A 25,882-nucleotide genomic window follows, 5' to 3' on the forward strand; every position below is an offset into this window, starting at 1 on the left:
CACGGCGTCTGCCACGCTTGTTGGAAAAGAGGCAGCGTGCACTTAACACTTTCTCACTTAATCTCAAGTCTGATCCCTGTGGATATAATTTTCCAAAGCTTTAGGGGATTTAGATGCCTAAATCCCAGTGACAATCACTGAGATTGGGGAAAAGACTAAGCCTTAGGGTGAGGTGTAATGTGTTTGCTGATCCATGCTACCTTGCCACCTAGACCCTTAGCACTGAAACCTTTCTCCCTCCAGACAAGCCTAGTAGCAAATTGGATACTGTTGAAAATGTTACCCCCTTGATCAGATGTAAGTCTGATCCTCATAAGAAAAATGAGAAAGGAGAGCAGGGAAAGGGATGAAGGAAGTGTTTGTGTCTGGTCTTTTTTTTGTTTTTAACACACAAAAAACACTAAGACATCAAAGTGAGTGGTTTACCCTGTTGGGCATGAGTGAGGTTTCTACAGTGCTTTGTTTTTTGCACGGTGTAGGTTTCATGTGCGTTACAACATTACCCTCTGGGTTCCTCACATATGAAATTACAAAATTCATTTTCCTCAATTTAAAGATGTTCTTTCACGATTAGTCTCCTTCTCTTGCCAGTCTGATCTTGGTAAATAAGTAGCAAATTGTATTTGGTATTCTGCTAAAAGTATAACTGCAGCTTCCTTCTGTGCTCCCTGGCTTTGCAGAGTAAACTGCTAAAATCCTTACAGCTGTCCTGCTTTCCAGTATGCTGCCTAATAATATTTTACTTACCGCTCTATTCTGCAGTTTTAATAACAGAGTTCAGTTTGTGCTTACCTTGTATTTTAGCCTCTGGACTCCACAAAATTAGGATATTTCATCACAACAGAAAGGTCACTGGTCCACTAAAAACGATTGTATCTACCTAAATATAGTTTTATTCAAAGGAAAGGAAAAAGGAAATCAGTAAAGGGAAAAAGCTGACTTATATTTAAAAAAAAAAAAAAAAAAAAAAAAAAGAGTGTTAAATATCTCTGTTTGGAGGGCATTACTTCTGTTTGCAATAAGGCTTAGATCAAATTTTTAAAACATCAACAGTCAATTCAACATTGCCTTTTGCATTGATGAAAGAATTGTGCTCACAGTTTAAGTTGTTGTTTGTAAACCTGGTGCTGTGGTCTGGGAGAGCCACCTCCAGTACCATGGGAATTTCATCTAATTAAACAAGATTAAACCTGAAATGTTACAGGTGATTCTTGCACATTATTTAAAACATTTTTATAATTTATTTGCAAGTTCAAAAAATTAATCTTATTTAAGATCTGTGGTAATTGCACTGTTCTTCATGCCATGTGTTTTAAGTCTTTGATGTCTAAATCTTCATTTGAACAGTAGTATTCCTTCATTTTCCTTCAAAATGGCAGTTGCCATACTGTGCAATTTCATGGGACAGAAGTGGTTCCATGGAGCTTGGTTTTGATTGATTTTACCTCTGAAATTTGGATCAACTCCAGATATTTATTGCTGTAAGTCAGAGTGGAGCTATCCTCACATAAACTTCACATGGAATAAAATGTTCATTATTTTAAATTAAGGATTTATTTCCCCCCAACAAAGTTTGCTGCTTGCTGTCCTCCCAGCCTGTATGTCCTTCTAAAGCCTTGTTTTTCTGTATGCACCAGCTTGTTGAACCACTGACACCCAGTGGGGAGGCACCAAACCAGGCCCATCTGAGAATTTTAAAGGAAACAGAATTTAAAAAGGTCAAAGTTTTAGGCTCCGGAGCTTTTGGCACTGTTTATAAGGTAAGATTATGATGTTTCTCCTTCCCTCTTTGTCTTGTTCCCACATGCAAAAGTCACCCAAAAAAGCATGAACTGGGATCTAAAAGGTCTATTTCTGAAGCAGACTTCCATCTGTGGCTGAGACCTTTGGGGTACAAACAACACTGACCTTTGAAAACAGGCACCTACATCACTAGGTGCTGCAGCAGAGCTTCCTCATGGCTCCACATGGTTCACCTCCCAGCTAAATGACCTCCTGACACTACAGATGTAGAGCGCTGAACCAGTTAGACAAAAACCTAGCTGTCACTGTGTATGTTTAGGGCTGGATTATTTGTACAGGATAGGTGCCATCTTGTTGCATAAGAAAACATCCCAATTCATTTCATCCCATGATTTATAAATTGGAATTGGCAAGATTTTGCATATGCAGTTGCCATGATGTGCTAATTAATTAGATTCCTATCCATGTAAGTTGCTCTTCATGCATGTCTCGCTCTATTTATACCGGTAATGAATACGTCTTTTTTTCAAAAAAGTATGGTAGAGGTGACAGAAAGGAAAATACTATTCCATTGACAGGATTCTCTTAACACCAACATGACACAATGATTTTTACATGTTGCTTGCCAAATTTTTGTTGTTTGCCATTGCTCCAAATATTTATGTCTTCTCAGAAGATGTAAAATGTATATGTAATTGTGAAAATTAACCTGTTAGGTATGAGACTGAGTAATTCTTTGTGCTTTTTTTTGATAGGGACTTTGGATCCCAGAAGGGGAAAAGGTTAAAATACCTGTTGCTATTAAAGAGTTGAGAGAAGCTACATCACCAAAAGCCAACAAGGAAATACTTGATGTAAGTTTTCATGTTTGTTTTGCCAAGGTGACAGTGGTCTGTGGATTTCCCTCTATAACAGCTAAAGGGATTTCAGGACTTTGGGTGGCAAGAAATATTTAACATCCCAAACTGAATTCTTCATATAGAACTACTATGCTGATTTGCATCCATAATTCAATTGCCTGGCAAATGTTTTTGTGTCTTCCATGAAGGCCTTGCTTGCAGTTGATCACTGATGTTAAACTCATGGGATAGGAACTGGCACATAAGGGGAGGGCAGAACCATACAAAACACACATTTACAGCTAAGCCCATTTTCTTTATTCTCATGTCTCTGGCCTTGAATTTTGTCATTCATTGTCATTATGACAGTACAAATAAGAACATTAAAAACATGTCTGACATTGCAGATTGTCATAAGCTAGTTGCTCAGTTACATAGTATTAAAGTTATATAGTATTAAATTAAATATAAATCCACTTGAAAGTGATGGCACCATTAAATTAAACACAGGAATCCTTCTGCCATGGGCAAGTCTGTGTGGATTTTTTTTTCTTTTTGGTTAGGAAGTTAACCACTTTAACAGGAAAATTATTTTTAAAACAAATAAATAAAAATCCAGCTTTGGACAGCAAATGGCAACTCAGATAGAAAGGCTTGTCTCAAGTGGTTCAAGCTGGGGAAGATGTTAACAAGCATAGACCAGAAAGCATCAGTATGATCAACTGTGAACAAACCACTACCTGTGCTACTGATGATAATGAAACACACCGGGATTTTCTGATCACCCTGAATAAACAGCATTACTCCAACATGTTATTCTACTTTAACAGATTGTGTATTGCAGCAGAATAGATGGTCCAAGACATGAAGCAATATCAATCCTGATTTTAGTTAATGATGGGCCATGTGGTGCATGTTTACAAACACCCTTTGCCCCGAGACAAGTGTCACCCTTCACTGGGTCGCAAACCCGCATGGTCTCCCTGGTCACTGCTCCAGCACAAACCTTATCATTCCACTCTTCACAGTGATACGGAGGCATAGAACAGTCTTCACAAAGGATGCTTTGCACTGAACTGCATTAAATCCCAGTTTACTGGAGGAGGGGCTAATTAATAACCCTACGGTACTGCATCCTGCCTTCAGCAGAGCAAGATATCCTGATGACAGGACAGTAGATGCGTGGACTGCGTGCTCTGCAGCGATATCAAAGCACTTAATTTCTGTATAGCATCCCCACATTATCTTTTCTCTTCCATTGAATTAGGTTGCTTAACAAAAAGCTCTTGCTTTTTTCATTCCTGTTCATTTTTTAGATGATATGGTTGGTAGAATTCATTCTGTATTTCAGGGGAAAAAAAAAAATACAGGTGAAAGAAGTCAGAGGAATGACTCCAAAAGCTCCTCTCCTTTTGCTACACATCCAGCTTTTTAAGGTCACTGAAACCTCAGAGATAATAATGTCCAATTAAAGGTGATTCCTCTTACAGAAACACGCTAGGCATTGAACAAGCACAGCAGCTTTAGTTCGTATTATCCAGGCGAGCGCTTGCTGACTTTATTAGGGTAGGGCTAATTCAGAAGATTGTTGTTGAATACCAAGCATACTTGGAGCAGGTCAGAGCATACAGCAGAGATTTCCAAGATAAACAGTTGAAACAAAGGCCCACTTTAATGGTCTTAGGCTACTAAGAGGGACCCTGGACGGACAATAGTTCCTTCTGCTCCCTGAGAGGAGGCGGTGGCCTGTTTCACTTTGAGATACCAAAAGCAATAGGCAGCGTCAGCACCTGGAAGCTCTCCAAAAGCTGTGTGGCCATACACCCACCCTGCACCTTCAGCTTCCCGTTCTTAGCCTCCAGGTCAGCCCCGTAAGGGCTGCACAGGCAGATGGGCAGGAGAAGAGAGAACAGCTCTGAGTCTGCAGATTTTTTTTTTTTTTTTTGCCCCTGCTGAGATTAATACAATGTGGGTCTGAATCCCAAAAGGAAACAGCGCAAAGAACAGACGCCCTTCATCGGTACAACTGCTGGGTTTTGAAGCCTAGTAAGATTAGTGTATTTTGGTCTCTGTTTCCATCAGAGCATCGCACAGCAGATTCACAAAGATTCTCTAAAAAAATGCTGCTGTAAATATCTACGTAGGTGAAGAGTGCATCACATTCTTCTTTTTATCTTTCCTTGACTATCCTACAGAATCACCGCTCTCCTTGACAAAAGATTGTTTTTCAATAACCTCATATTCTGCAGGAGGTTGGGGATCCCTTATCCAGTTCTGATGGAGATCGTTTTTAATCTGGCTGCCTGGAGGCCACTCTCATCCCACAGGCTCTGAAACAAAGAAACCAAATGCAGTATTAGCACCTCAGAAGAAACTGCATTACATCATGTTTTGCTTAGGCTGGCACGTCAAGTAACAATTCCAGGGCCAGAACATTATTGCTTAAGAATTGGGGTTGTTTATTCTTGAACGTCATTGCGGTAATATCTTTGTTAATAATAGTTCTTACCAGCTATACAACTATGTGACATCTGTGGAAAACTTGTTAGATGATGACCTTTAGTGTTACGGTATTTCATTTCTTAAGCCTCTTAGAAAGTGTAGATTTGCTTCTTTCCCTGCCTCAACTGTACCTTGACTATTATTTTAGGCTTTAGTGGGCTGCCTAATCTAATGCTCAGTTGCCAAGGGATGATTAGTTAGTGTCACTCCAGATGCTGAGTTATGATGTCTGAACAAAAGTTAGATGCATGAAAAATTTCCCATGTATTTCCCATTGTGTCAGTTTTCAATCAAAGGGATTTAAAGTGTCTAAAACTAAAATAATGTAAATTGAACACATAAGGTAGTACAAAAACAACACAAACAAAAACTTCAGCCTCTATTTTTTTCCCTATTGGAATTCATTCTTTCAACTTGACAGAGGAGGTCAATACAAATATAAATATCTAATTTAAATCTATAAGTAATTTTTGCATACAGAACCATGAAGTGTGGGGCTTTAATGTGACCCTGTTACACTGCACCAGCCTCTGAAGAGAAGGGCACCAACCTCTTAACTGCAGAAAGTGCAAGAGGAGGTACTTGAGTACCTTTCACAGGTACCTAAGCTACATAGGATGAACCCAGGCTTGAAAGAAGAGTTTTTTCATACATTTATGAAACTCAAACTCCAAATTCCAGTAGGCCAAAGGCTATATTATAGGGTTTTTAATGAAATTTATAAATACCTTCTTGATATCATATTGCTATATGTGTCTAAATAGTTTTTTTTTCCAGTTGGGGACAATTATTTTCACCAGTGTTGCTTAAAGTAAGATGTATTCAGGTTTCTAAAGAGGTGACCTGCTTATTAACTTGTTTGGTTTGACATGGACTAAAGAAAAACATGGACAAAAGGTCTTGTTCTCTTAAAAAGTAAGCTGTCAGTCCCATCTAGCTGACAAATTTTGACTTTCTGGGTTAGTACTAGCCTGACAGAAGTGCAGAAGGTCTCCAAACTGCTGGTTCCAGTCATATTTGTGAAATATTATGTGGAGGGAAAAAGCCATATGACACATTCACAGCTTTGTTGTCCCTGGCAGTTAGATGTTTAAAATCACAGAATCATAGAATCATTAAGGTTGGAAAAGACCTCCAAGGTTATCTGGTCAACATCCCCCTACCACCAATTATCACCCACTAACCATGTCCCTAAGCACCATGTCCACGCCTTTCATTGAACACCCCCCAGGGACAGTGACTCCACCACCTCCTGGGCAACCTGTTCCAACACCTACACCAAACTTTCTAAGAAAAATGTCTCCTAATTTCCAACCTGAACCTCCCCTGGCATAACTTGAGGTCTATTCCCTCTAGTCCTATCCCTAGTTATCTGCAAGAAGAGGCTTGACCCCCAGCTCCCCTGACCCTCCTCTTCTCCAGACTAAATGCCAGTTCCCTGAACTTCCATCAGGTTCCAGCTGGTTGATCGATTTTTAATTCTTCTTAGGTCTGTGAGCGTTGTCCCCAGGACTTGATGTCCAGTGTTTGCTTGGTGTACCGGTAGCAGGAGACTGTCTCTTCTCCTGCATCTCAGTGATGATCCAAGTGTTCAAAATCTAGACCTTACACTGCATGAAAACACTTGGTCCACAGAGTCGGACAGCAATACTTTGTATCTGATAGGCAGCATGTAGTTTGCATGTAGTATTTTAGCAACCTCTTGAACGACAAACTGTTTTTATACTGCCATTCTAAATATTTCTGTCACGCAGAAGGGAGTGTTTCACATCACTTTCTTCCCATTCTTTTCCTTCTCAGGAAGCTTATGTGATGGCTAGTGTTGACAATCCTCATGTGTGCCCGCCTGCTGGGAATCTGCCTGACTTCCACCGTGCAACTGATCACCCAGCTTATGCCTTACGGCTGCCTCCTCGATTACATCCGAGAGCACAAAGACAACATCGGCTCCCAGTACCTTCTCAACTGGTGTGTGCAAATTGCCAAGGTAAGCTGACCAGCACACCTCCAGGGGCAGCTAGGACTCAGACTGCAGCCTGGTGATCTGGCAACATGTTGTGTTTGTTCCCTTACCTGTCCATCGTAAGTCTCCATATTCCACCCACCCACATGGTTCCTAGAACCTTAGGGACAACATTAAGCTCTTGCTTTGTTTTCAGCAATCTACCCATCTCTGAGCTGCTGTGCAACCTCATCATCTCTTCAAATTGCTCCAGGCAGTGTAATATTGTCACCAGTGCATTTATGTCCAAACCAAACACCCAGTAATGAAATGATGGTGATGCAATGAAGCTGCGGCAGAGAAGGGAATAGAATTTGGCAATTCTGAAACCAAAATGCTGCCTCAGTTACTGGATTTCTTTGGCCTGTGCCACAGGGCAAACACTGATGTTAAATATGACACTGAGAATTACTCTGATTTTTCAGGCTGTAATCTCTGTGGTCTGGGGATCGAAACTGCTGATTAATAAATACCAGCTCAGCTGTAGTGTAGGCTGTGTGTGACCAAAAGACATTCAGGCACGCCAAGGTCTGCTCTCTGCAATTTATATGCACTGAGTTGGTGCATGTAATCTGATTGCAAGGGCCATGTTGCCAAATAAAAGCATCATTATCACACCCAGCACTGGCTGCCTGCTTGTGCTAAACTCAGCAACAGAGCCAAAGAGAGGTGTAACGAAGGAGACAGAAGTACAGCCTCTAGCCTTTAGCGGCAAGATGCTGCGTTTAGAAGATTGTTAGGTTAGGAAAGAATGGAGAAAAAACAATAGCTGCAGTTTTGTATGACATTTGTTGTACGTGAGCACTGTTTGCAAAGCCCAAGTGCTCAGCTGCTGCTTATTTCAGTAACTCCGGTCCTGAAGTTAACCACATCAACTTACAGCCTATTCGGTTCCCTTGAGACCTTGTATACATCTCAGGCTCTCCTGGTGCTGTGGTTTGCCTTTCAGGAAACATGCTGAGGACCCTCAGAAACATACCCACAAAAGTATACTGAAGAGCACATTTTTCATCTCGCGTGTGTGTACTATCTTACAGCACATCTCCTCAGCAAATGAATTTTATTTATGCATCCACCCGGGATGTGAACTGCTGTTATTCTGACTAATTTTTGCTCTCTCGTTTGAAATCAATTACTGTACTGTCTAGGTCTCACTCGCTTTGGAGGATGAGCTGGAGGCCACATTTTCCTCCTTTTCTCTTCCTCCTCATTGCTTTTTAAGGTGGCAAAATCAGTCCCCCCAAATCAATCCTCAGGGCAATACATTTGTTGTGCACTTGCCAGAAATGTTGCCATTCACAATTGTTAGCTTCTGTTGATTTTTTTTTCACATCGGTTCAACTTTCACCCATAGCAACCTCCACCCTCTCCAGTGCCTGCTTGAACCTTCAGCACACTCCTTTGTGATCGCTCTGTACTGAAGTTCTCCTCAAAGCCCTCATAAATCTCATGCATGGCTTTTTCCCACCAATGAGTCTGGTGTTACTAATCTGATAAAGTTCAAGCCTGATATTTTGACTTTCTCTGACTCTTTAAAATGTACTGTTTTTGGGAAGGAGAAAAATTGTAGCAAGGATATTTGTGTCTGGAAACTACCCAGCAGGGAGGCAAGTCCACTGTGAAGGTTTTTGTTTCTGTTTTCACAGCTTTGAAATAATTTCTCTTTGTATTTTTTGCAAACATCATCTTTCACTGAGGTACACAGCCATGTCATTCAGACAAATGTTATGACAGAGTATATACACACCATGTGTAAAAACACTGTGAAGTAACTGAACACATTAGTCTCATCCTTAATGATGAAAATAGCTTGAATCCCCAGGCCCTGCACAAAATTATAGATCTGCTGCACTTTCTGCATGAGCAGTTCAACGTCTCCAGTGTATGGTTATCCATGTGTTACAAGTCTTTTGGCTATCAGCATCTTAAATAGCTGAGTGCAAAACTGATATTCTGCTTTTCAGCAGCTTTGAGTCCTAATAAGTCTCTGGCAGAAATACATGTTTAGCAGGAAATTTTTTGCTCTACTGAGGCGAGATTATGTGATTTTTTTTAAGATAGTCTGTTTTATATCGGCAGCTCAAGATTTTTTGTTTCAAGAGCTCTGCTCATTAAGGATATATTTGTATAATTAAATGCATTACTCTTGGTGGCATTGTGCCAGGTTTTGTTTGGGTGTTTGTTTTGGCAACATAGAGCAGCTCTTAGCGCAGGGGGGAAGTTCTGCTGAGAAAATGCAGTGGAGGATTCGCTGGTGGTCCAGGTTAACAGTGGGCTTAGGAAGAGGGTGGAGGCTGGAAAGGAATTACTCCATCCATGCTCTGTCATCACATCACAGTGATCATTTGGTGTTAATTTTGTAGGCGAGAAGCACTTTTTTATTTATTCTCGCTTCATAAAAATACAAGCACATAAGCTACTGCCAGCAGAAAGATATCGACTGGGAATAATTGTGGTTTTTAGAAAGGATCTTGCAGGAAACTTAGAAATTGTGAACTTTTGATTCCATACACCAAGAGATTGGAGTTGAGGGAACAGAGAATAATCCCTGTGGTCAGAGAGGCAGATGTTAGATTCATGCCTTGAAAGTCAAAACAGCACAATTAGCCATTTTATCTTCTGAGAGATCTGCAGTCACTCCAGAGAAAAGTCTATTCTTCCTCAAGAGAAGTTGTACCAAAACAGCACGTATACTATGGTGAATGCAGTCTAATCATGGGAGGCAGTGAAACTGGAAGAACTTGCCTTTTCAAAGACAACTTGAAAATAGATGCAACTCTGAGCTCAGCCATAAAAAGAATTTTATTTTATTTTATTTTACCCTTTTCCTTTTATCGCCTTTCCAGCATATGCCTATTTGTTAGCATTGAGAAGGCAAGAGTACATGGTAATGAGGCACAGAACTGGTAATATTGAATGATAATTTATTTCTACTTGCATTCCTCTCAGGCCATTTGCATCTAAGTGCTCCCGATGAAGTTGGCCTGTGTGCACAGGGCAGATGAGAGTTATTGTCTGTACTACACTATCCTGGGGTCACCAAGGTTGCACAAGCACAGCTGAAAAATGGGTTTGCCCACTCATTTGCCAGTGCTATCCTGATTTTGTGTCTTGAACTAAATTCTAGAAGAACCCCTGCTATACCTGCTGCCATCCTTTTTTTCTCTATGACTCCGCTGGAATATGGACCCATAAAAATGTTACTATAGGGCAGAACCACAGCCACCACCTTCTCCATGTAACTGCAAATGCATGCCCTCACCCTAACAATCAGAATCACGTAATTCAAAATAGCAAACCTTTTTCTGAACGAGGGGTAGGTTAACGTGTGTATATGGTGGTGTGCATACAGTTACCACTGAGCAGCTGAAGTTTGGCAACTTGATTGTGCCTCAAAGCCCAAAGTGTGTATGTGGGATGCCAACCTCTAGTCTGTTGTATTGCAGGGAATGAACTATTTGGAGGAACGTCGCCTGGTGCATCGTGACCTTGCTGCCAGAAACGTCCTCGTTAAGACTCCTCAGCATGTGAAAATCACGGACTTTGGGCTGGCAAAGCTGCTTGGTGCCGACGAGAAGGAGTATCACGCAGAGGGAGGCAAGGTAAACGCACCAGAGTATGGATGAACTGCTGTGTGTTCATTGGTGTTTTTGCTTGTGCATGAGTCTTTCTGTTAAAAACAGGAAAAAAAAGAGAGTGGGGCTTTTCAAAGGGCTCAGCTGCAATCCTCAGCTTGCTGCCTTGAAGACTGTGGGAGTCCGCTGAGCACAGCCAGAGCAGCGTCAGGCCAGTGTGACTTGCAGTGGGAGACAGAGGGTAGCAGAGCAACAAATGCTTTTGAAATTCCCACCCAGAATGTCTGGTGAAAAAAACAAGGTTAATTTAAAAAAAACATTGAAAAAAGAAGCCTGTCTGAATTCATCATGTAGCCAACACCAATAACACTGTGCAGTTTATGAAGAGAAAGGGAATGCTGTATATTTATAGCAGAAGAAAGACCTGTCAGACTTGGTTCAACACGCCTTCAATGTTGTACTACGTGCTGTGGAGGGAATGTATCCTGGCTGAGAAATTAAAGAGAAGCTGCTTGCAATATTGCAGAGACACATAAATGGAAACCATATGAGCACAGATCCGTCTTTGTCATAAACCTTAGACTGGATTTCTTACAGTAGAAGAAGGTTAAAAAAATATAAATTGGACTGTTAAAAATATTGTAAAGATTCTAATTACTTAAAACTCCACAATTTCCAGTTCAACATAATAAATTAGAATAATAATAAGGACTCAAGAAGTTGCCTGCTTTGCCTCTCAGCTGGTTGTGGGTTTTTTTTGGTTTTTTATTTTCCTTTCTCAACCAAACTATTGGCTTAAACACCACCCTGGTGGTAAATATTGCTGATAAAATTTTGATCCTGTCTTACGGCTTGTTTGTGAATTTTCCTAGGTTCCTATTAAATGGATGGCACTTGGAGTCAATTTTACACCGGATTTACACTCATCAAAGTGATGTCTGGAGTTATGGTGAGTCTAAAAACAGAATTATTGTGATGTTCTGGAACAATTGCAGTGGACTATGCAGCATCCTTTATTCTTTTTGTTATCTTAAGATTTAGAGTTTAAAACTAAATCATGGGCCAAAATCACCTATTCAACAAAATAAAATTCACACAAAACTGAGTGGTGGTGAGGTGTAAGGTGTCTTACAGAATATGCTTTCACACGATGAGCTCTTCCCTGACCGAAGCTGCAGGTAGGAGACTGCACTCCATGTGGTCATCTTCTGCTGAGGCTTTTCTTCAGCATCTTCATGTGGAATAGAACTGGACAGACAATAAAGCAGAATAATGAATAGGCAGACTTAAAACTATTGGCCACATGATCAGGTAGTGTCAATCGGTGTAACTCCGCCGTTTTCTGCCATCACTATTTCAGGTGATAGCAGAAACTTACTTGGTGGTGGTGGCTAACCTGGTAGCCTAAAATGTTTTGGAGTACTTACCTGCCTGTGCTTCAGCACAGGGCAGGTGGTAGGATGTCCTGGAATTGAGAGGACAACAGAAAAAGGGAATCAAAGCAATACCCTCCATAGAGAATTAATTTTATACTTGGTATAGTTTCATAAGTCAACTTCAAAGAAAGACGAGCTGAAAGGAAACTTGACAGAGAAACTTGCTGCAAAATTTCCACTCTGCGTTCTCTTATACTCCTGGAAAATGTTTAGTACAGATGGTCAAACCCTGTGTCCTGTTAAAAAAAGGCCTCTGCTCCCCTTAATCCATTTATGTATCTTGGCTTCCAAAATCTTGTTTTGTATCCTAAGCTACCAGACAATCACAACAGCTACATCACAGAGTATGTGGTATGTCAGCAAACGACACTGAGGCAGCTGGTTTACACATCTTTCAACAACTGCTCTTGCTTGTCTCCAAAGAGATAATTTTAAACAAAAAGACAACTTCCATTTTTAAAACCACCTCCTAGGCTTGAGTCGGGAGTTGATAACCTGTATTTCCTTTCTGTGGGTCTGGGAAGTCTGTGGGACATTCAACACTAAGATACTAGAAGTATGATTTCAACCTGTTTTATTAATTTGTCTCTCTTTAAAATCATGGCAAAAAATGCTTTTGCTGCGTATGCACTGACTCTCACAGGCAGACACACTCTTGCTGCCTCTCTGCGCCCAGCCAGGCACCCTGACTCCCACCAAACCTCTGTCACTGTCTTCTCCTTTCCCCCTGCAGGTGTAACAGTTTGGGAGCTGATGACATTCGGGTCCAAGCCCTACGATGGGATCCCTGCTAGTGAAATCTCCTCTGTCTTGGAGAAGGGCGAGCGTTTGCCCCAGCCTCCCATCTGCACCATTGATGTGTACATGATCATGGTCAAATGTGAGTTCGGATGGTTTGTGGGTACTCCTCTAAGCTCAAAAAATGGCACTGTTGCTTTCATTATATCACATTTCTATATGCTGAATTCTTGGCAACGGCATGGAAATATGGTTATGTGAAAAAGATTGTGTGCTCCTTTTACAAGATGAGTGCCATGAGCATAGACACCACAGCACTGTCAGATGCACTTCAAGATCCTGAGTTCCTCATCTGATTTCTTCCCTGTTTTTTCAGTTGCTTCTTTCCAGCACCAACTGTTGCAGTAAAATAGCACAAGAGGTAGGGTGTCTCTAAAGCACTTTTTGACCAGATAGGGCACAGCAAAGGGCTTCTGAATCCCAATCCCCTTTTTCATCTATGTCAGCTGCTAGAATATCAGATTATTACCTTGCTTCCTACATATCCCCTAAGCTGGGACTGGGCTGCATCCCTGCTCACTAGTGTTTGTGAGGATGCTGAGAGGCAGCCCACTAGGTGGCATTTAAGACCTTCTCATTGGAGCAAACTGTACCTGTTGCTGAAATAGGAGCCATGCTACCATGAGCACATGGTAGTGCAGCACTTCTGGGGACTCCTGGAGCACCTGCGCAGTTTTCCAGCACTGTTTTACTACCTCCATCATTCTTCCAAAACTGCCAGGCATTCATGTTAAATGCTGAAATTCACACCAGCTAGTGGCTGGCGAATGAACTTTCTTTGTACCATGCATGTATGCTTTATTTCAAGTTCTGTGTTTGATTGCCAAAGTAACTTTAACTGTGCATTGCTCTCCCTGCTGTCCCACCAGGCTGGATGATCGATGCAGACAGCCGACCCAAGTTCCGTGAGCTGATTGCGGAGTTCTCCAAAATGGCCCGTGACCCTCCACGCTATCTTGTTATACAGGTAGGAAACCCAACAGCAGTAACATGTCTGATGGGCATTTAATATGAGGCCCAAAATGATTTATAACACATAGGAAAACATATTCCTGGCTTGGACAGGTTTTCCACAATTTTTTTTTTTTTTTTCCACTTAAAAGAAGCCAGACCCCACGGGCCCATGTTCTAATGGCATGCTTCCTGCTGGGGCAGAATGATTTCTCCTGCCTGTACCACTGCTGGGTGCTGCAGCAAAAGGTTTTGTTTTATTGGCATTTACTTGAAACTAAAAGATACAGCATAAATGGCGTAGATGCGAGGGAGCAAAAGCTGACTGAAATGACAGAGCTTTCTATTTCAGAGAATAAGAGAGCTGAATCTGTTGGACTGTTTATCTCCCTGCTGATGAAGGATTATTTCCTGTTAAGTGTTTGCTGAAACATGACGTGGAAAGGGAAGCCATTTAGGAAAGTGAGAGCAGTTGCAGAATAGATTTTGAACATCCTCTCTGGCTCTGACAAAAGGAAACAGAGCTGAGCTGTTCGTGATGCTCTCTGCAGTGAGAGCTCACGCTCAGTAACAGCATGAGTTGAGAAAATGTATTGCAATTAGCATTTAACACATGCTGATAATTTAAGGCCAAGTTCTACTGCTGCCTTCCATGCCTTAACAAGCTTAGCTGGAACTCCACACAGAATTTTGAGACCAGTCAATATTTAATTTGTACGGGTCCCAGTCTATGCCCAGTAACATACTGCAATCACTAGAGGAGAACAGAGTTTGAACCTCTTAAAAATGCAGATATTTTACAGCAGTATAGACATTGCAGACCCAAATTTTCGTAAATTTGGTTAAATAAGCAGATCAAAATATTGAATCTTGTGCTTCTTACTGAATTTCTTTGTCTCTTAGAGAACAGGATAACAAGGGCTCGGAGGGAGCCTGTGAGTCCTTCCTCACACTGATTTCTCTCACAGGGAGACGAAAGGATGCACTTGCCCAGCCCTACAGATTCCAAGTTTTATCGCACTCTGATGGAGGAGGAGGACATGGAAGACATTGTGGATGCAGATGAGTATCTCGTCCCACACCAGGGCTTCTTCAACAGTCCATCTACATCCCGGACTCCTCTCTTGAGTTCATTGGTAGGAAGCATTTCCTCTCTGAGAACAGAAAAAGCAATTTGAGAGTGAAGTGTTTCTCATGATGCCTATATTTTCTCTCTCTCTCTTTTTAAAAGAGCGCTACTAGCAACAACTCTGCTACAACCTGCATCGACAGAAACGGGGTAAGTGGGGTGACTTGTAAAAGAGGAGTAGCACTCTGAGGTCATTTTCCTATTGAAACTCCCCTCCCTCCATTTATACATCATTTATGCGAATAAGCTTCTACAAAATAGTCTCTTCAATACTGATTTTCTGCACTCCCAACCTAGCAGGGGCACCCAGTGAGGGAAGACAGTTTTGTCCAGAGGTACAGCTCAGACCCAACAGGCAACTTCTTGGAGGACAGCATAGATGATGGCTTTCTGCCTGCTCCAGGTGAGTACCTCTCCTGTGTGTCCATCCCAGAGCTATTCATTCACAAGCCATTTGGTTATATCCCTTAAGATTCTTGCTTGAATGTAGTCATTTTCCTTCTTCTTCTAGAGAAAGGAAGCAGTCCAAATGCTTCCTGCTTTTATTTGCTAGGTAAGCAAGAATGAAAATGGATGCGCATATCCTTTCTTATACTTTTCTGGCCACCTCTCATTTCAGTTCCTTCACAAGCCAGGTTCCTCATGTTTGCCATGTGTGCCATCAGGCTGGGGAGTTTGGGTGTGTGTGGGTGTATGTTTGAAGCCTTCTACTACTTCAGAAAATAGCCTGTAAAAATGTTTTTCACCCTTAAAGCCCTTTCTGCAATACAAACAGTTTTCTGGTAGCGTCACTACTTTCAGATGTTGATACACAAAAGGAAGCTCACAGTTTCCCATTTACTTACAGCGTGGGTAGTTGTAGAGTGAGCCAGAAAGTGGGTTAAGCAGTCATGATGCTTTTGATGTAAAAATAAAATTAAAAAATCAACCTTCTTTCCATTACCCCCAAAAAAACAGCTGAAAAGACTGATAGATCCTGCAAGGGATGGCATGTAAGCGAGATGTGGAGTCTCTCTTGCTGCCTATCCTGTATTTTCAAGGTATTTCCCTTGTCTTTAAGCATTTTTCAAGGGAAATGGCTTCTGGCAGCCAAACTTCCTGACTGAAATTTCAGAACAGTATCTGGGACGTAGCCACCCACACAACACTAAAATCAGCAGTAGCTATTTAGCAGTCTCGTGGTCAGTCATCCTTCTGCTGCTTTGAACACTGCACTCCTGAAGGTGTACTCCAGGGTGGTGCCACAGCATGGCAGTCACTGTATTTGGCTCTCTTCCCCTCCTAATGCAAAGCTGGGAAGTTTGGTGAGATGCTGTGTGCGAAAAGCGTGGTGTAGCTTGGTTAAAACTGCACCTCGAGTGATGCAAATGGCTGCACTATTTACACGTCTACATTTTCAGTATCTCATTTGTCTGTTTTTAACTCCAGAGTATGTAAACCAGTCGATGCCCAAGAAACCATCTACCGCAATGGTCCAGAATCCGATCTACAACAACATCTGCCTCACAGCAAACTCAAAGCTCCCCACGGACTCGAGCTACCAGAATTCCCACAGCACAGCCGTGGACAACCCCGAGTATCTCAACACCAACCAGTCTCCGCTGGCTAAAACAGTCTTTGAGAGCTCTCCTTACTGGATCCAGTCAGGTAACCACCAAATAAATCTGGACAATCCTGACTACCAGCAGGACTTCTTACCGAAGGAAACGAAACCTAACGGTCTCTTGAAAGTTCCTGCGGCAGAAAACCCAGAGTACTTGAGGGTAGCAGCACCAAAAAGTGAATACATTGAAGCTTCGGCATGACCATAGAGAATTTCTTCTTGCAGCGAGGCAAGCCAGACTCGTGGTGAATCACCTGGCTGCTGCAAGAACAGACTCTGCTCAGCGTGAATGGCAACCACAATGCATCAATAAGCACACCTTCCCTTTTCAGCGCGTGGGCTGAAACTGCAAAGCCCATCTAACAGGACAGCTTGGGTCTTTTCTTGCCCATTTCCACGTATTAACTGAGGTGCCAGCCCTGCACTGAGATGTGTGTTGAAATGGAGCAAGATCTACCTGTACAGGAGAAATATGGATGCATTCCTTTTGTTTTCAAATGGTAGCATGGTAAGAAGCCACTCTGGGATGAACTTGAGAGCTGTACACATTGTACAGTCAAATTCCTTTCTACAGCGTGTATTTTTATAAATGTTTCTTAACAGAATTTTTGGATCTTTTACAAGATCAGATGCTTGTACTGCTGGTCTGTTATGTGGTGCTCAGATCACCAGCAGGAAGAAAAATAATGTTACTAAATAGTTTTCCAAAATTCCTGGAACGGAAAAAGTTATTCCAAACCACCGGATTTTTACAAATTGGCTCCATATACTGCTTCTTGGCACGAACAGGAAAAGTGCATCTGGGAGACGTATGGGAGATTCTGTCCATAGCAGGATGGGGCGGATCGCTCTGGGGAAAATTAGCACGAGGAGCAAACGGCAGGACACATCACCTACTGACCACTACTGCTAAAAGCGGACAGGAGGAACTCAGCACAGAATCATTTATAGATGTTTATAAAGCGCTCACTGCTCGGTTTTCTAATGGTCAAACACAAGACGTTTTTCTGATCCATTTTGTAGGAGCTGTAGAGATGTCAAAATGTCTTTCTTCGACAAAACTGTTAAAGATGTTGAAAACTGAAAAATGAAGTGTCAAATAATGTTTAACAGTCTTTAATTAAATGTCAAGGAAATGCAAATGGTGGCAAATTGGAGCATTCATGAGACACACAGGATGCACTATACTAAATTAAACTTGACTAGGGCAAGAAACACAGGTAGCTCTAGCCAAGCACTTTTATTTCCCTTCTTAAAGGGACTCCGAGCAGAAATTATCCTGTATATAATTTGGCAAAGAAAAGGGTGGTGTCAGCGTTACACTTTCTGCACTTCAAGGCAGAATACAGCGAATTGCTGTATCAGGCCGGGGCAGAGGCTGAGGCTATTTGCCGCATTGTACCTCCCCCTTAGGTTAACCTTTTATAGCCCCTGTCAGTGCAGGAGGAGCAGTGAAAATGCTTTAAGGAAAGGAAGAGTAATCTGGAGCGACAGAAAAAGTTGTCTTCTTCTTCTGAAACACAGGGCTGCCTACAGCTTCTTTATACACCCATCCTGGTCTGTAACCAGCGTGGAAGAGGCAGACCAGCCAAAGCTAGAATTTTAGCTTAATAGTAAGTATATAGACCCTGTGTGTTAACGGTGTGTCAATCACAGTAAGTGAAACAGCTATTCTTTCGAGGGACCCCTGTTACAGAACTTAAACTCCTCCGTCATTAACATTTCTTATGAAGGTAGCAGGAGTAAAATGCCCAAAGCGTGAATTCAGCCAGTAACTTAGAAGCAGCTTGGCAGTGCTATTTTAATCAAATCATTAGCTCAGAAATCAAATGCACATTTTGCAATTCTGGTACGAAGGCCATTAACTAGTTAAGTGTTGGGAACTTACTTGAGGTAGCACTTTAAGTAGCAAGAAATTGTTAAATGTGTGCTGCCACTGTGCTTTGAGTCTCTCAGTGCATGCTTCAGTTTAAGTATTGCATCTGGACCCCAGGATCAAGCAGAAAATCCTTAGAACATTGGTTTTACAGATTTATTGAGGAGTAAAGGAGAAGAGTGGTCATGTGAAATGACCCTTTTTAAGAGTAATGCAGTGGAAAATGTGTTAGTAACTTCTGTGCGTGCTGTAGTTCATCAGCCACACTGCAGTTTGGGGTAAAGAAGTATATTTGGTCAAAATCCAGTGGTAGTCCTGGTGTGCTGTTTCACAGATTTGTGTCAGTGTAACCAAGTCCTAGCCACAGCACTATGGAAGATGCAGTATTTGATTATTACTTGCTTGTGTTTAAGACAATAACCAAAATTCAGTTCCTATGTCCAACTTGTGACAGATTACTCCGTGCATTCCTGAGAGCAGATTTGTTCTGTTGCTCTCACAAGTGTGCAGCCTGTATGGACAAGCAGTGCTTTTCTCTCCACCCACTACCCCAGGAGGAATGTAAATAAAATGAAAATGTATTTTAACAGAAATCATGGATAATTTTCAGATTGCTAAATCTGTTATGTCTCTAAGCAGAACACTAGAAAATCATACAGTGCAAGTTCTCCCGCAGGATCTTTCCAACACTATTGCACAGAAGAATGTACTGGTGTTTTGATTTAACCTTCTATCTAAAACAAGAAAGCCACTGAGAAGTGGCAATATGTATCACCAGCATTATGTAGCATGAAAATTATTTAATAAAGGTTGATTTGCTTGCCCTTTTAAAGCAATTTAGGAGGAATTCAGTAGAGACTCATTACTAGTAAGGGTCTTATTTACTAGTAAGGGAAATTCGTCTAAAATTAAACAATGTAAGTTTGAAAGATCATAATTTTTGGAATATATTGTTTCTGATGAGAAAAGTAAGAAAGAAGATTTAGGACTACAAGCTCTTGATATAAGCATACAGGAAGATTCCAGATTTGTGGGATTAGCTGAATTGTGAAATAATTCCAGTAAATATGTACCCTCTAAGCCATGATATGTAAATAGGCAGCTCAGTAATGATTCAAAAGCCAGCAAATGATAAATGGGCAGTGCCTCGAGGAGCAGATACAGTGGCACTGGGAGTGCATAGCTCCAAGGCTGTTGCTGGAGGCACAGGCGCTACAGGGTAGTGGTACTTGTAGGATAACAGGCATTAGCAAGGTATCCAACCATTGCCACTGAGATGGAAAAACAGAGAAGAAAAAAAAAAAAAAGTAGCTGAAATATCGTTTTTTGTTTTTGCTGTTGTTTCTTTGTTGGCTTTTTTTACCCCACTGCAGGTCATAGACCATCTAACAGCAAATAGCCCCATGCACATCACAGTTGCTTGTAAAAGCAAACATGGTCAGGCAGCGGTTTTGGGGAGGGGGTCATGGGACCACCTTGCTGATGCAGTGTTGTACAGAATGCAGGCTATTGAATGGGACACAGAAGTTGTGTTTTTTTTCAAATAATAGAAAAACATAAATGCACTGAGAGCTTACGTAAATCAGCATCCAAAAATAACTTAAAACTTCTGCCGTTGTCTCCAAGGAGGTGCGGGTATAAAATACCGTTTTTTAAAATGCAACTAAATAGGGAAATGTAACAGCCACAGCCACTGTTAAAAGCTAGCAGAGTCTTACCAATCCAAAAAAAAAAAGATTCCATTTTCACTATATTTCTCATGGAAGGCAAAATGACAGCACACACAAGTTAGGGCTCAGTGTCTCTTAATCATAAAGCAGCAGTTAACAAGGAACTGTTTTTGCAATAATAATTTAAGCACTACATGCTCGGAGACTTTTAATAACTGCTCAGTATATGAAAATATAAGTCAAGAGTCTTCACATTGCTTTGATGTTTTCCAGTGTACACTGTCAGTGCACTTTACTTCATTTGGGCCTTGGGTTGTTTTCTTCTGCTGCAAAGGGAGTTGGCTTGGGAAATCTCCTTCATGTTGCAATACTTCTGGTAGGGTAAATCCATCTTAGAGGGTGGGATCTTACTCTTTTTTCCAGCTGACAGGCTACTGCACAGTGAGTTTTCCAGAGAAAGCAGTTGGAAATAGACACTGTGCCTGGTGGTTTTGGAACATCTCAGGGTGCTTCCCTGTCCCCCCAGGTCACAGTCAGATGGCTGTGTGAAGGTCCAGCATTACAACATATGCTCTCATGGTTTATTTGAAAGGAAGGGGCTTGTGCAGGGAGAGTAATGCCAGGTTTGGGGCATGGCCAGCTAATCCATCCCAAGACAGCTGCCAAATTTGCCAAAGGACATCACTGAAACCATTGACTGTTACTGCACGCGTGGGTGAGAGTGGATAGATGCACACACTTCTTCCCACTGCCAGAATGAAAAGAAGTCAACTGCATTTCTGCAGAGATTGCCTGTGCAAAACCCAGCATGCTCAGCCTTTGTGCTAAGGGATGACTGTCACCCTAAGCCTGGAGGGTGCAGCCAGGGCTGTGGCAATGTCACAGGACCCCAAGCAGCTCAAGCAGGTCCCATCACAAGGTGCCTGGGGTGTCCTTGGGCTGTCTGGGGGTGCTCCAGGATGCCAGTGAGAAACTTTGCATTTCCAGACAAGCACTCATTTTTCAGATTCAGAGTTCAACACATTTTATTAGTATGACTGCTGCCTCTCCAGATGAGGTGTTACAGGATGCCGGCTTTTATTTCTCCCCATGTTTCTCCATGAGAAAATGTTGAATCAGGACAAAGTATGAAAATGTACCTGTGTCCTCCTCCTGATGAAAACTGTATACTGATGAAGTGTCAAACTCTGTGTATAACACTTAGCAAGAATGCTTTGTAATGTTTTATCACCACTGATTCAATTTTCTATATGGGAATCCCATTTTCTAGTGTTCTTTTTGTAAGTTTTATCTCTTTGTTCCAACATACAACTTTATAAGGAGCCTTTAAAAAAATAGAAAGTTTATATAAAAGAAAAACATGACACCTTTAAGTAGCTTTCTAAATAGGCTGCATTAGGACCAAAGATATAATGTCTTGTTTTCTTGCTTTAAAGGAATAGGGTATTGATCACCAACCACTTCCATAGCATCTCATTACTGGGAAAATCTGCAGAACTCATTGGGACTGGGCCATAGTGCCACTGTGCCAGAAGGGCTTGACAGGAGGATGAGGCCTGTCCATAGAAAACTAAACCAAATATCAGGACCAGGTAACACTTCAGGGCCAGATCTATGACCTCTACACATTTTTGATTCATTGTCTATTGAATACAATTGTAAAACAAAAACACAAGAAAAAAATAAACAAATACTTTATGCTTTGGCTCAACATCAGGAAAAAATACAATGATGTGAAGATGAGATGATTAGATAACTACTTTTTATGTGAGGAAGCGTGTAGGCTGGCAGTGAGAGTTTAAAATGATAATACTTTGGGTTATGTATTACTTTAATTGTGAGGGGGAGTTGAAATCACGGCACTTCCATGATAGGCTTTACTTTCTGTCACATGTTTTGCCTACTTTGGGCATTGTGTGTATTTGCAGATCACCTGTGTTAGCATAGCCTGGTGGACTGAACATTATAGCTCATTCATATGAGTAAGAGGTACTGCACATAAATCCCTCATTCTTTTACATGGGAAGATGAAGCGGACAAGGAGAGAAAAGTGTGGTGACAGTAGGCTGTACCACAGGTAGTGGTCAAGGAAACCCTCAGTAACATCAGAGAAAAAGGTTTCCTCATGAAAAAGAGAGAACAGAGGACCTGGCTGGCAAAAGACACATCACCTGCACCACTGTAGTCATCAGGCAAAATACCTTTGGCCAAGACTTGGTGCTGGTGCTCCATCATCAGTTTTGCTCTTGTCCTCTTATGTGTTTCAGCTTTGTTGCAGATGAGGCCGTCTGGATGCAAGACAGAGTGGGTTTTGCGGTCTCTCTGTACCTTTCTTTTTGAAGTAATGGATTTTCTAATTACTAAAGTGAAAAAAAAATATTCAAAACCACAGCTGTGAACCTATCAACCAGACTTGCTGAAGGTTTTCTTCCCATGTAGCTGATACGGTACATCTTTTCCAGTCACTCTGGAATTTAGCCAAACCATTCTCCTGACCTCTCACAATCTATCTGAAGACTGTGGAATTTCAAATACCATCAGTGCTATCCTCACATTTTATGAAAGGGAATATGTGAAGTAGTCATCTACAATGGTAGGAAGGTTGGCTCACATACCTAGGTTTCTTTTTAATCCTACATTCCTAACACTGTTCCCCTTGAAATTAATGGGATGTTTGACTTGATTTCACTGAGAGTATAAAAAAAGGCTAATGTTGAGTGATTTTGATAATCAGAGATCCTATGGATCCATTGCCCCATTTTAGGCTGCTTTGTCTTGATGCAATCAATTGAGTATAAGGAATAATGTTTTGGTTTTAATGAACTGTAAAGCAATATACCCATAGATACAGACAGTACCTTGCAGCATTGTAAAGTTACTCAACTATGAAAGCACTATTTGTACAATAAGAAACTCTCGACTTTTATATGATTTAATAGTTTATACTGTTGATCAAAGATTGTTTGTATATTGAGCGATAAAAAATGAGGTGTATATTATTCTTTTTAATTGTTTTTAATTTTTGGAGAACTCTATTGTAATATACTGTTGTATTTGGGGGGAAGAAAAATCAGTGGGTAGCTTGTAGGGTTTTTAGCCAGACAGGAACTCACAATAAGGGTTCTTTATTGGTTGACTTAGATTTTCGTACAAGTTGTCACCTTGGGGATTTATCCAGAGCTTAGTGAAACTAATAACAAGACCCTTTCTTCTCTCCAAGACTCTTTGGCCTCTCTCCATATACGGTACTGGAGTTCCATAATGTGAGCAATAATACAGCTAACAATTGTGAAAATTGGAAGTGCAATATGAAAGCCCAGGTGCTGCTTATCAGGGCGCTAATAAAAGCTGCTCTTTCAAAATGCATGGCAGGTTCTCACTTCAGTTTTATGGCAAAAGCAGAAGCACAGTCAAAGCAATCCCTCAAATTCTCATCCATATTACATTTGGCTTATGAAGCCATACTTCTGGCCATCTGTGAATTTCATAGTCATGTGTTGTGCAACAGCATTGCAGCAGGACTCTGTGGTAAGGAAAGTCAAAGTCTCAACTAGAGTCACATACATGCAAAACATTTACATTATTATATGACACTAGCAAGAAAGAGAAATTCTGTTATCAAAGCCAGACAAATAAAGCCTCAGGGTCCCCCGAATATTGGTGTTTAATTATCCAACTGGTGGAACACGTAGCATACAACAGGAATTGCAGGGTCATAAATGTAACAGAGCAAAATACATTGGGTCTACAAGACACTAAAGAAGAGAGGAGCTAAACTGACAGTACATGTTCAGCCTGGATGAGTCCCTGGTATTGTCATTAGTAAATTAAATAATTTCTGTCTTTATAGATTAACTTTGTACACAGGAGAAAAAAAAAAAAAAAAAAAAAAAAAAAAAGCCACTACAGCACCTTTCTCATTTTCATCTTTCCATCCAGTCCCTTCCAATACTAGGCTGCATTTTTACCAGCTCAACTTATTTTATGCAGAAATGATGTAGTCTTAATCTTCATATTACTGGTTCTCAGAAATGTCTAATGCGTATTAATGCATGATATTTTTATTTTAATAAAAGTAATTAAATAAATCTTTGCTGTTTGGGATCACGTTTTTTTTTTTTTTTTTTTTTTTCCTCTTTAGTGATCACCTGCCTTGGGAAGACTGTATGTACATATGTTAGTATTAATATTATTAACTTCAATAGGAAAATGAAACTTATATGTCCATTAATTTCCTATGTGAAGATCACAAAACCACTTACAGATAGATTTAAAAGCCTTCTTTATCAGGCAGGAAACTGCTCTTCCCTGTATTTCACATGTAGGAAATTAAAGGCACAGCAATACTCAGAGAGATGGAGACACTGATGGAGATAAATTCCCCTGCTAAAGAATGGGGTGGGTATAAAAATGTGTGGATATTTGGGAAGAATAAGCATTCAGAAATTCCACTGATCTCAGTTCAAATAACTAAAACATAAAAAGTGACAAAGGATGCAACAGGACAAGACAGTCAAAGAAACACAGCTGCAGTGTAATCCCCCTATCTGCCTGCACAGGATATGATAGGTTAAGATAAGATAAAGAAAATTGCTATTTAAAGATAGGAGAGGAAGGCAAGTCTCTGCCATATCCTTCCATCATTATCCTCATCAGCACTGATCAAGCCATGCCCTTTACTACTCCTAAACTCAGGCTGGGATAGAGCAAAGCAAACCTTTAGGGAACTCATTTGAACAAGCAACAATTGCATCAGATCATGTAAGAAATTTCCAGGGTAGCCAGTAAGAGCTGACACACTCTGAGGAGGCCCACAGCCACAGCCAGACCACCTACTGCAGCGCCCAGGACAGACCTACATGTGCAGTCCATCGCTGAAGATGGGAGAGCTGGACAAGCCTCCTGTCTGTGTGGCCAGGTTTTCTGTCCCAACACTGGTGGCAGCCACGCAGCTCATGCCAAGGGCTCACTAGCAGAAGAACATTTCTCCATGTGGCATCAAGGCTGGCGCTTACTAATCACCAGCTCAGCCTCCTTGAAGTTGCATTATGTTTGTTGGCAGAGATGGGCTCTGATCAAATGTTGGTGCCCACCTGAGGCAGACTCATGGCAGACCCACCAAGAGCAATGCCACAGGGACTGCAGGCACCAAGGGACACATCCTGTGCAGGGTGCTTGGTGGGGTGGTTGGGCTTCCTCCCTGTGGGTCAAGGTGGCCCACTTGGAGCCCACGTGGAAGTACATACACTCAGCAGTAAGCCCCCAGACCCAAAATGTAGATTATTGCTGCTCTTTTTTTAGGAGAGGAGCTGGAGTTAGATAGAGATTAGGTGGTGCTTTAAATTGTTCGCTGGGAACTGAAATCTCTCTAATAAGCACCATCTGTGCAGTGTTTAACACCAGAGCTCCTATTTCAGAAAGCCTTTTGCTTTAAAACCTCTTGCTTTATGAAGAAAGCAGAAGGAACATCATTTAATGCACGTGTTAACCCTAGAGGCTGCTGCTTTCGGTGAGTTACAGCCCTGTGAAACTAAAACCAGCTCAGAAGCTAGTGATTTATTTGCCTTCTGTATCTAGTAATTGTATGAGCTGGGTTTTCTTTTGTTGGTTGTTTTTTCCTTCTCATTTGTTCCTTATGAGTACAGATATGGGTTGCAGTAAACTTCACAGGTCTCCATCCCTCTCAGGTGGGAGCTATGATGATAGAGGAGATGGCTGTTTTTCCCTCACAGACATTTCATGTAGCTGTATTTGTACT

General features: G+C 41.3%; 1 protein-coding gene across 1 annotated transcript in view; it reads left to right on the forward strand.

The window, feature by feature from the left end:
- EGFR (epidermal growth factor receptor) overlaps window positions 1–19,747 on the forward strand; it is a 155,190-nt gene extending 135,443 nt beyond the window's left edge. Inside the window, 13 exon segments of the mRNA XM_032181591.1 lie at window positions 1,638–1,760; window positions 2,499–2,597; window positions 6,885–6,923; window positions 6,925–7,071; window positions 10,533–10,688; window positions 11,534–11,554; window positions 11,556–11,610; window positions 12,831–12,977; window positions 13,765–13,862; window positions 14,815–14,982; window positions 15,078–15,125; window positions 15,273–15,378; window positions 16,404–19,747. Coding sequence (XP_032037482.1) covers window positions 1,638–1,760; window positions 2,499–2,597; window positions 6,885–6,923; window positions 6,925–7,071; window positions 10,533–10,688; window positions 11,534–11,554; window positions 11,556–11,610; window positions 12,831–12,977; window positions 13,765–13,862; window positions 14,815–14,982; window positions 15,078–15,125; window positions 15,273–15,378; window positions 16,404–16,780 — 1,584 coding nt within the window. The 3' untranslated portion in view covers window positions 16,781–19,747.
- Window positions 19,748–25,882: the final 6,135 nt, after the last annotated feature.

The sequence above is a fragment of the Aythya fuligula genome, chromosome 2, assembly GCF_009819795.1.
Source record: "Aythya fuligula isolate bAytFul2 chromosome 2, bAytFul2.pri, whole genome shotgun sequence".
In the NCBI taxonomy this organism is placed as follows: domain Eukaryota; kingdom Metazoa; phylum Chordata; class Aves; order Anseriformes; family Anatidae; genus Aythya; species Aythya fuligula.